Source organism: Ylistrum balloti, unplaced genomic scaffold (genome assembly GCF_031769215.1).
Source record: "Ylistrum balloti isolate Yb309-2 unplaced genomic scaffold, AGI_CSIRO_Ybal_v1 Utg370670, whole genome shotgun sequence".
Classification (NCBI taxonomy): Eukaryota; Metazoa; Mollusca; class Bivalvia; order Pectinida; family Pectinidae; genus Ylistrum; species Ylistrum balloti.
Window position 1 is genome coordinate 384,886 of NW_026782405.1, and position 12,084 is coordinate 396,969.

The 12,084-nt window shown below is 37.0% G+C and overlaps 1 protein-coding gene across 1 annotated transcript in view; it reads left to right on the top strand.

Moving 5' to 3' along the window:
• Nucleotides 1–8,118, top strand: part of LOC132557434 (DNA mismatch repair protein Msh6-like) — a 46,435-nt gene extending 38,317 nt beyond the window's left edge. Inside the window, 6 exon segments of the mRNA XM_060221919.1 lie at nt 894–981; nt 1,516–1,605; nt 1,962–2,116; nt 2,340–2,474; nt 6,612–7,120; nt 7,156–8,118. Coding sequence (XP_060077902.1) covers nt 894–981; nt 1,516–1,605; nt 1,962–2,116; nt 2,340–2,474; nt 6,612–7,120; nt 7,156–7,738 — 1,560 coding nt within the window. The 3' untranslated portion in view covers nt 7,739–8,118.
• Nucleotides 8,119–12,084: the final 3,966 nt, after the last annotated feature.

The following is a 12,084-nucleotide window of genomic DNA, read 5'->3' on the forward strand; positions in this document are numbered from 1 at the left end:
ATTTTGAGTGAATCATAGACATTTTTGGATTTTTTTTTAGAAATCCCAGCAATACAAACCTTAATCATTGCGAAGCTGGTACACCTCTTGCCTTTGCCTATTAAGGTTTTACAGGTTGGGTGGGGCACTTGGTTTTTACATGTATTCCAATGAGAGGGTATGTGTGGGAGAAATGCAGTGTTACATTTATTGTAAAAAGCGTATACAATGAATGTTTTGCTCAGTTTTTCCAGTTTTGTGAAAATAAATTCCGACTGTGTCTGTTTAGGGATCAAGTTGCTAATTGCTATGTATACAGGTGTTGTGTTTTTCATTAATAGTGTAAGGAGTCTATATAGCAGGTGGATTAGCCTTTACTTACTTACTCACATGGTCTGAAGTGTAGGGTTGGTCATTTGTTTTGAGCTCATCATTTCAAAAGGATTAGTGTACTCAGGTGATGGTATAACATTTGTCCAGTGTTTTAGCTCACCTGGTCCAGAGGACCACTGAGCTTATGCGTCTGTTCATCCCTCAACTTTTCCTTCAGATCACTACTAGTCATGAACAACTTAGCAGATTTTGACCTAATTTTGTAAAAACGGTGAATGTTGCCTTCCTGGGACAGGAGGGTCAGGGGCCCAATAGGGGGAACTAGTACAAAATCTTTAATATCCTTCTACTTTTGTGGGAATATTGAATTTTGTCCAAATTAGGACCCATTAGGGAAAGCAGAGGCAGGAGCCTCTTTTTTCGGTTTGGTTTTGTTATAAATGTTTTCAGGAAGAATTTTTCAATTTATTTACAAAATCAGTAACATGTTTAGTGAAAACAATGTAGTTCTGTAAATGACAACACAAATCCTATGTAGCTTTTTACTATGAAATATTTCATGATTGGGTCCAATGTTGTAGGGTTGCTATGTACCTGCTGAGAAATGTCGCATGACACCAGTGGACCGTGTATTTACAAGGCTAGGTGCTACAGACAGAATTATGGCCGGTTGGTATTGCAGCATGTTATTGGGAATCAAAAGTTTTGAATTCTATAACTTTGAAAATTCCAAATTCATTTTCACTTGTAATTGGAAAGAGTAATAATAAAAAACACCCTGCTATGCTTTGATTCGAAGTTTTGGTCTCATTAGTCTCTAGCCGTAAACTCTACTGCTGGGCTAACGAGAAATTGCCACTGGCCGAGGTTAGTAAGGCAACATGTGCTCTCATTTTCTACAACCTCTTCAATTTTAGTGACAAAATGAAATGCTAAATGTGTGTCGATGTGTTATTTTGTTTAATTTTTTTTTCTATATTTTACAATTTTCAAGAAAAGAAAAGAATCATAAATAACTTATAAAATGCATCATTTTTCTTCAAAATTTCACTAAAACTACAAAATTTGTGTAAAAATCAGCACTGTTTCCTACTAGAAAGGAATGTTCATTTTCTGGTAGTAAAGTCTTAATTGGGATATTTTTGCTGTCAAAGTGTCCAAAGCTACTGAAATCTTTCTAAAATTAATGATGTTTGTTTTCAGGGGAAAGTACATTTTTCGTGGAGCTGAGTGAGACATCGGCTATTTTACAGCATGCTACGCGACACTCCTTAGTCCTAATGGATGAGTTAGGTAGGTTTTCTTCCCATGTTTGAACCTTCATATTAAATAAGAATAGAGATTTGAGATTCCTTTTATCACATAACTAAAAAAAAAATTACATTTTGACAAAGTTTTATGTAAAAATTTGATGGACATAATCAAACTTGTGCAGTCAAGGTGTTTTATCATTTTTCAATTATTTGTCCATTTCTTGACATCACAATTAATTTCTGACCAACAAAAATTGCTCAAGGGTATGACATGTATGAAAAAAAAAAACTTGGACAAATTCACTTAATAACAGGTGGTTTAAATCTCATTAGAAACTTGTATTAGATCACATTTAAACAAGTTATATCATTATTATACGTACAATATTTTGCCAGGAAGAGGTACAGCAACATACGACGGGACAGCTATTGCATGTTCCGTTGTTGAGGAACTCTCCAGGCGTGTTTGCTGTCGTACTCTTTTCTCTACACATTATCATTCATTGGTGGAAGAATTCTCACATGACCCGAACATCAGACTAGGTCACATGGTATGTCTCTTGAGAAGTAAATCGTTTTCCAAATGTCGAATAGTCTTACACTGTCTGGACCAAATGTTTCTATTTCCCAGAAAATTTATGCTGTGGTCACAAAGCATAAAAAAAAAATCACACTTTTTATCAGAAAAGAGGCTTCTTAATAACTTCTCAAAAGCAAAGGAAAACATCTTGTTCGTTAAAAAAAAATTTAGATTTATATTCACAACTTGTGTAGGCATGTATGGTGGAGAATGAAGATGAGACAGACCCTACACAGGAGACTATCACTTTCCTCTACAAACTGTCACAAGGAGCCTGTCCCAAGAGTTACGGGTTCAATGCTGCAAAACTAGCCAGTATCCCTGATGAGGTAAGGACATTGAATGTTGCATGAGTTATCTTTCCCTGATGAGGTAAGGATTTGAATGTTGCATGAGTTATCTTTCCCTGATGAGGTAAGGACATTGAATGTTGCATGAGTTATCTTTCCCTGATGAGGTAAGGATTTGAATGTTGCATGAGTTATCTTTCCCTGATGAGGTAAGGATTTGAATGTTGCATGAGTTATCTTTCCCTGATGAGGTAAGGATTTGAATGTTGCATGAGTTATCTTTCCCTGATGAGGTAAGGATTTGAATGTTGCATGATTTTTCTTTCCCTGATGAGGTAAGGATTTGAATGTTGCATGAGTTATCTTTCCCTGATGAGGTAAGGATTTGAATGTTGCATGAGTTATCTTTCCCTGATGAGGTAAGGATTTGAATTTTGCATGAGTTATCTTTCCCTGATGAGGTAAGGATTTGAATGTTGCATATCCACCAAAAGAATATAGGATAACTTTTTCTTGGACATTTGGTCAGAAACAAGTAATATATATATCATAGAAATACATGTATATGTAAATTTTGTTAGGGTTGTTTCACCATTATCTTTTGGGAAGGGAGGGAGACACCACCACCTATCAGATACTAAAATATACTCCAGAGATAAAGAAACGCAGGGTAAACTTTGAAGATGATTCTAGGTAAGACATGGAGTATATTGTTCAATTATTTTAAGTAAGAATGAAGATTAATCCATACAGAACATACTATAAAATCTGGTAAGTGATTTAGGAGTAATTAAAGGGAATGGAAAGAGAACTCTGTAATCTGAAATCGAAATGGTCTGATTGTGGGAGCTGGCTAGTCAGGGTATGTCCCTCCATTTGCTCTCTACACAGCCCTGATTCTTCTTGGCATGGAGTTCATAATGAGTTTATCCTCTTCATTGGGATGTTGGCCCATTCTTCCAATAGGGCTGGTCTCAGTTGGGCCATAATAACAGGGTCTATCCAGCTGGTCCCACAAGTGCTTAATAAGGGATAGATTGGGACTGTATGGCGGCCAGCCCAGTGGGTGGATAGCGTTGTTAGTGAGAAAATTGTGACAAATCCTCGATACATGGCGCTGGGCATTATCCTGCTGGAATATGAGGTTGTTTTGCTGCAATAGTGGGACAACATGGGGTAGGAGGATCTCATCTCTTTACCTAGCGACTGTTAAATTACCCGCTACCGCAACCACTGGTAATTTAAGTCCATATGAGATTCCTCCCCACACCATAATCCTTAAACCTATCCATCTCTACTACGCAGCAGTCTGCAAAATGTTCTCCACAACATCAGTATACACAACTCTCTGCTTGAAACAGGGTGAACAGGGCCTCATCAGTAAACAAGACTCACCTCCACTGCCTCAGTGGGAGTATTCTGGGGGAATGTGCCAACACCCAAGTCACATGTCACTGGCAAAGAGCTGTAAGGGGCAGACCTAAAAAAATGGGTGACGAGCCCACAGACTAACTTCCTGCAATCCTTACAGTTTTTGCATAGATGGGACCATTATGAATAAATGTGGTATGAAAGACAGACTCAGTGGCAGGGAGGTGCCAATTGTGCAAATGCGCAAGACGAATAAACCTGTCCTGACATTGTGACATCGCATGTGGACGCTCAGACCTAGGTCTGTCAGCAGCCTGCCCAGTTTCCCCAACAAGACATTCAATACTGCAAATATGGACACCACAATGTCTGGCAACCTGTATTTGCCTTTTGATTACATAATCATCACAATGGCCTGACCCCCTTTTAATCTGCCTCAGTGGTGCCATTGCTAAATGCTCTCAGAAACTCTCAGCATTGTAACTCAATGTCACAACACTGCTGTGCACGAGATTTTCCCGTTTCATGCTTTCACTGGAAGACATTGTCACACAATAAAACAACATTTGATACAAGACCACGTGCACTGTAACCTAAAGAGTTGCTTGACCGATTTTTTCATTGTTTTTGAAAACATGTTTGCAAGATATTGCAAGTGATGTCACCCTGCGTTTCTTTTTGAGTTGTGTTAACCTAGAGAAGTTGTGTAGAATGTAGAAGTTTGTTTGAGTTGTGTTACCTAGAGAATGTAGAAGTTTGTTTGAGTTGTGTTACCTAGAGAATGTAGAAGTTTGTTTGAGTTGTGTTACCTAGAGAATGTAGAAGTTTGTTTGAGTTGTGTTACCTAGAGAATGTAGAAGTTTGTTTGAGTTGTGTTACCTAGAGAATGTAGAAGTTTGTTTGAGTTGTGTTACCTAGAGAATGTAGAAGTTTGTTTGAGTTGTGTTACCTAGAGAATGTAGAAGTTTGTTTGAGTTGTGTTACCTAGAGAATGTAGAAGTTTGTTTGAGTTGTGTTACCTAGAGAATGTAGAAGTTTGAGTTGTGTTACCTAGAGAATGTAGAAGTTTGTTTGAGTTGTGTTACCTAGAGAATGTAGAAGTTTGTTTGAGTTGTGTTACCTAGAGAATGTAGAAGTTTGTTTGAGTTGTGTTACCTAGAGAATGTAGAAGTTTGTTTGAGTTGTTGTTGTAGAAGTTTAGAGAATGTGTGTTACCTAGAGAATGTAGAAGTTTGTTTGAGTTGTGTTACCTAGAGAATGTAGAAGTTTGTTTGAGTTGTGTTACCTAGAGAATGTAGAAGTTTGTTTGAGTTGTGTTACCTAGAGAATGTAGATTGTAGAAGTTTGTTTGAGTTGTGTTACCTAGAGAATGTAGAAGTTTGTTTGAGTTGTGTTACCTAGAGAATGTAGAAGTTTGTTTGAGTTGTGTTACCTAGAGAATGTAGAAGTTTGTTTGAGTTGTGTTACCTAGAGAATGTAGAAGTTTGTTTGAGTTGTGTTACCTAGAGAATGTAGAAGTTTGTTTGAGTTGTGTTACCTAGAGAATGTAGAAGTTTGTTTGAGTTGTGTTACCTAGAGAATGTAGAAGTTTGTTTGAGTTGTGTTACCTAGAGAATGTAGAAGTTTGTTTGAGTTGTGTTACCTAGAGAATGTAGAAGTTTGAGTTGTGTTACCTAGAGAATGTAGAAGTTTGTTTGAGTTGTGTTACCTAGAGAATGTAGAAGTTTGTTTGAGTTGTGTTACCTAGAGAATGTAGAAGTTTGAGTTGTGTTACCTAGAGAATGTAGAAGTTTGTTTGAGTTGTGTTACCTAGAGAATGTAGAAGTTTGTTTGAGTTGTGTTACCTAGAGAATGTAGAAGTTTGTTTGAGTTGTGTTACCTAGAGAATGTAGAAGTTTGTTTGAGTTGTGTTACCTAGAGAGTTTGTTTGAGTTGTGTTACCTAGAGAATGTAGAAGTTTGTTTGAGTTGTGTTACCTAGAGAATGTAGAAGTTTGTTTGAGTTGTGTTACCTAGAGAATGTAGAAGTTTGTTTGAGTTGTGTTACCTAGAGAATGTAGAAGTTTGAGTTGTGTTACCTAGAGAATGTAGAAGTTTGTTTGAGTTGTGTTACCTAGAGAATGTAGAAGTTTGTTTGAGTTGTGTTACCTAGAGAATGTAGAAGTTTGTTTGAGTTGTGTTACCTAGAGAATGTAGAAGTTTGTTTTAGAAGTTTGAGTTGTGTTACCTAGAGAATGTAGAAGTTTGTTTGAGTTGTGTTACCTAGAGAATGTAGAAGTTTGTTTGAGTTGTGTTACCTAGAGAATGTAGAAGTTTGAGTTGTGTTACCTAGAGAATGTAGAAGTTTGAGTTGTGTTACCTAGAGAATGTAGAAGTTTGTTTGAGTTGTGTTACCTAGAGAATGTAGAAGTTTGTTTGAGTTGTGTTACCTAGAGAATGTAGAAGTTTGTTTGAGTTGTGTTACCTAGAGAATGTAGAAGTTTGAGTTGTGTTACCTAGAGAATGTAGAAGTTTGTTTGAGTTGTGTTACCTAGAGAATATAGAAGTTTGAGTTGTGTTACCTAGAGAATGTAGAAGTTTATTTGAGTTTGTTTGAGTTGTGTTACCTAGAGAATGTAGAAGTTTGTTTGAGTTGTGTTACCTAGAGAATGTAGAAGTTTGAGTTGTGTTACCTAGAGAATGTAGAAGTTTGTTTGAGTTGTGTTACCTAGAGAATGTAGAAGTTTGAGTCGTGTTACCTAGAGAATGTAGAAGTTTGAGTTGTGTTACCTAGAGAATGTAGAAGTTTGAGTTGTGTTACCTAGAGAATGTAGTGAGACATGTGAAAGGTATTCTCAGGTCAGCTGAAATACACTTGACCTGGACAGATCTGGGACATGTGAAAGATATTCTCTGGTCAGCTGAAATACACTTGACCTGGACAGATCTGAGACATGTGAAAGGTATTCTCAGGTCAGCTGAAATACACTTGACCTGGACAGATCTGGGACTTGTGAAAGGTATTCTCAGGTCAGCTGAAATTCACTTGACCTGGACAGATCTGGGACATGTGAAAGATATTCTCTGGTCAGCTGAAATACACTTGACCTGGACAGATCTGGGACATGTGAAAGATATTCTCTGGTCAGCTGAAATACACTTGACCTGGACAGATCTGAGACATGTGAAAGGTATTCTCAGGTCAGCTGAAATACACTTGACCTGGACAGATCTGGGACATGTGAAAGATATTCTCTGGTCAGCTGAAATACACTTGACCTGGACAGATCTGAGACATGTGAAAGGTATTCTCAGGTCAGCTGAAATACACTTGACCTGGACAGACCTGAAAGGACAGAAATACACTTGACCTGGACAGATCTGGGACATGTGAAAGGTATTCTCAGGTCAGCTGAAATACACTTGACCTGGACAGATCTGAGACATGTGAAAGGTATTCTCAGGTCAGCTGAAATACACTTGACCTGGACAGATCTGAGACATGTGAAAGGTATTCTCAGGTCAGCTGAAATACACTTGACCTGGACAGATCTGGGACATGTGAAAGGTATTCTCAGGTCAGCTGAAATACACTTGACCTGGACAGATCTGAGACATGTGAAACATATTCTCTGGTCAGCTGAAATACACTTGACCTGGACAGATCTGGGACATGTGAAACATATTCTCAGGTCAGCTGAAATTCACTTGACCTGGACAGATCTGGGACATGTGAAACATATTCTCTGGTCAGCTGAAATACACTTGACCTGGACAGATCTGAGACATGTGAAACGTATTCTCAGGTCAGCTGAAATACACTTGACCTGGACAGATCTGAGACATGTGAAAGGTATTCTCAGGTCAGCTGAAATACACTTGACCTGGACAGATCTGAGACATGTGAAAGGTATTCTCTGGTCAGCTGAATTTGAAAAGACCTCGAGAAAATGAATTGTAGATTGATCAGTGTCATGTAGACTGCAGTAGGAAATTGTGTGCAAGATTTTCTTCATCTGAAGTAATGGATTAAGTCACTAGATATACAAGGTTAGTCAGGCCACACACTGGGTCACATGTTTTTAAGTGGTCATTTGTAGGTCATTTTCAAGGTCAGGGTATCATGACTCTAGACAGTGTTTCACCTTGTGTAGAGAACAATATCTCAAAGGAATCAAAGTGTATGATATCGATAGCAGAATGCTTTATCAATGTAGATGTTTCCTCAAACTAAATGTACCTGTTTAAGAGATCAGAGCTATTGCATTGCTATTTTGATGTTAAAACAATGTAATAAACAATTTTAAATGACAATAAAATAATCCTCTTATAAAGTGTGAATTTGTTTTATCATAAAGACGTGAATCGGCCGTGATTGATGTCATATACATCTATAGAAGAGTTGAGAGTACAGGTCACCTTACTAGCCTCAGTTAGTGGGAATTTCCCTTTAGTCGACTGGTAGTGTGTCTGGATAGAGACAAATGTTTGAACCCCAGCATTGGTGTGTGGTCAGATGCTTGTACACATGGTAGTTGGGTGTTACTATAGTAACTCTGTTTGATGCTCCTTAATGTGCCTTTTTGGTTCTGTTGGTTTAAACAATATTTTATTTTCAGATTTTCATTTACAACATACACATACACAAATTATAAAATTGAAAATGGATCTGGCAACAAGATTATAAATCTTATATTAAGCCATCTCCAATATAAAACAGTTACAATAGTACAATTTACATCAAACACATTGAAAGAGATTTTTTTTTTTTTTTTTTAACTTAACATTCACTGATCATTAATATGTAAACCATAAGGAGATAACATGAGTTGATAAGATAGGAGAAAGGAAGAGGTAAAGAGAGCACAAAGAAACTCCATTGTACCTTTGTACCTTTTCAAATATAATGATATTATCATCTTGAGACAGGTTGGGTTACCATGAATGAGTAATTCCAGTGACAAATTAAAATTTAATGTATCTAGGGTATTTTCTCTAGCTCCATTATAGCGTACACACTGCATCAGATAATGATAAGGAGTTTCAACCTGATTCAACATGATTATTATAGAAATGGTAACTGAGAGAGCTACATCCAAGACGAAGACGAGTGTGCATTACCTGAGCCCAGCGCTCACCAACAAAGTAGTATAGAGGTTTAATAATTTGTTTATCTAGGTGTTTTTGAAAGTGTTCAAAGTTGGAGAGTTTCTTATGTTATTTGGTATGCCATTCCATTCCCTAATAGCAGTAGGTCAAAAAGAGTTCATATAGATATTTGTCCTACTTGCTGGCGGACGCATATTTGAAGTGGTCCTTAAATTATAATTTTGGGCATTTCCTATAATAGGAGGAAGCAAATTTTGTAAGTATAATGGTGCAGCACCATGAAAATTTTGTATTAAGTTAACATTCTATGTTTGTAATGCCTATGTGCCAAAGTTTCCCATCCTGTTTCAAGCATAATGGAAATGGATGAAGCAGATTTGGTTGCTCCAGTCACGATTCTGCCAGCTTCAGTATGAAGTTTCTCAAGTTCTTGGCAATCTTGTTGGGTACAGTTACCCCAGATTATATCAGCATATTCCAAGATGGGACGTATGTAACAAAAATACATAATTTCTAGAGATTTCCTATCTAACTTAAACCTTAACCATCTAAGAATATCTAGCCTTTTCCATGCCTTAGCAAGGATATTAGTAATGTGGGCATGCCAATAACAATTTCAATCTAGTTACACCTAGATGTGTATGTTGCTGGACTTCTTGTATTTGGGTATTATTCATAAATAAGGGAGGGTGAGCTGTAGCAGTTCTCTTTTTGGTAAAGACCATACTTTCAGTTTTGTTGGGGTTGAAATTAACTAACCACTGCTTGGCCCAGGTACTAATTTTGTTTAGGTCAGAATTTAAAATAGTCCCTGCACTCTCAGGATTTTCAACGATCATGAAAAGTGATGTATCATCTGCAAAAAGCCGAATATGAGCATCAATATCATTTATTATGTCATTTATAAAAAGAAGTGGACCTAATATTGAGCCCTGTGGAACCCCAGCATGTAGCTCCTTAGTAGTTGAAGAACTTCCTTCAATAATTACCTGCTGGCTTCAATCCTGGAGGTAGCTCCCAACCCATTCTAAAAGATTACCAGATATTCCATTTTGTTTTAGCTTAAACAACAAACCCTTGTGCCACACTCTGTCAAAGGCTTTACTTATGTCACAGAATAAACACGAACCTCTTTTCTACTATCAACAGCCTGGTAAAAAGCATTTATTATATCATTCGGAGTAAAACCAGACTGGTAAGAAGTAATACATTCATTCGAATGTAGGAAATTATACATATGTTTGAAAACACACTTTTCAAATACTTTCCCAATACAACTAATGAGTGAAATAGGTTGATAATTTGAAACAAGTGATTTATCTCCCTTTTTATCAACTGGAATCACATTAGCAATCTCCCAGGCTGACGGAAATGTTTTCTTAGACAGTGATGCATTAAACAAACAAGACAATGGTATTGATAACTCATGACTTGCTTCTTTAAGTAACTTTGGACTAACCAAATCTGGACCGCTAGCTTTATTTGTATTGATTACTCTGAGTGCATCTTCTACATCTCTAGGTGAGATATATAAATTTTGTAAAGAATATGGTGGTACTGTTTCACAAGGAAGTGTTGCATTATCTTTGTCAACAAAAGTTTGTTCACTGTTGTTTATCTTGTCTCATTTGGGAACATTAATATGATTATCACATACTTAGATTGACAAAGATTTCCCCAATTCTGTGGTTTCCTTGTCACAGTTAAAACCCTGCATGCGTACATCCCTCGGACTGTCTGCAGTACATTGAGATCCTGACAATGTGAAGCTACATTACTTCATACTTTGGTCTATCAGATGAATAGTGAATGGTCATCAAGACTTGATCATTTGTAATCTTTGCTTGATAAAGAAAATAGAAAAAAAAGCTTGCAAACATTTAGTTCTCAATTGCTGTTTGTGGTACTGAAAAAAAATTCTTAAATATGACTGCACCAAACTTTTAATCTCGTTCCAAATTTCAGTTTGGATTATAACTCATGTCAACAAATTAATAATTTCTTTGTTTTTTGTTCTTGTTTTAATAATTTATGTTTACATTAATATTTTCTTTTATCATATTTTGAAATATTATGTGTTCACATTTTATATATATATATTTTTTTTACATTTTCTAATGTTTTATTTCAAAATTTTTTAACATTTCATTTTCACATCAACTGATTTTTTTATTTGAAATATTTTATTTTTACTTTTGGTAATATTTTTGTTTACTCAATTAAAATTTATGAATAGACAATTATTGAAAAGGTAAATGGACCAGTTGTCAGGACAGTGGTATAAAACTAGAGCTTAGTGAAAAAATGAAACGGTAAACGACACACTCTAAATGTAAAAATCACAATAATATCTATGAAAGTGTATTATGCCAAGCACTTCTATCACCATTTTGCTTGGTAAGCTAGAGTTATTTCCCTTGGCACTATGCGAGGAAGTCGGAAGAACTCGGTCGATTCCATGTCATCTATGATGGAAGGCACTGTAATCGAACAAAACAACCCCATAAACATACTAATCTGTCCCCCACCCGCCATTCACGAGACAAAACAACCCCATAAACATACTAATCTGTCCCCCACCCGCCATTCACAAGACAAAACAACCCCATAAACATACTAATCTGTCCCCCACCCGCCATTCACAAGACAAAACAACCCCATAAACATACTAATCTGTCCCCACCCGCCATTCACAAGACAAAACAACCCCATAAACATACTAATCTGTCCCCCACCCGCCATTCACAAGACAAAACAACCCCATAAACATACTAATCTGTCCCCCACCCGCCATTCACAAGACAAAACAACCCCATAAACATACTAATCTGTCCCCCACCCGCCATTCACGAGACAAAACAACCCCATAAACATACTAATCTGTCCCCCACCCGCCATTCACGAGACAAAACAACCCCATAAACATACTAATCCCCCCCACCCGCCATTCACAAGACAAAACAACCCCATAAACATACTAATCTGTCCCCCACCCGCCATTCACAAGACAAAACAACCCCATAAACATACTAATCTGTCCCCCACCCGCCATTCACAAGACAAAACAACCCCATAAACATAGTAATCTGTCCCCACCCGCCATTCACAAGACAAAACAACCCCATAAACATACTAATCTGTCCCCCATCCGCCATTCACAAGACAAAACAACCCCATAAACATACTAATCT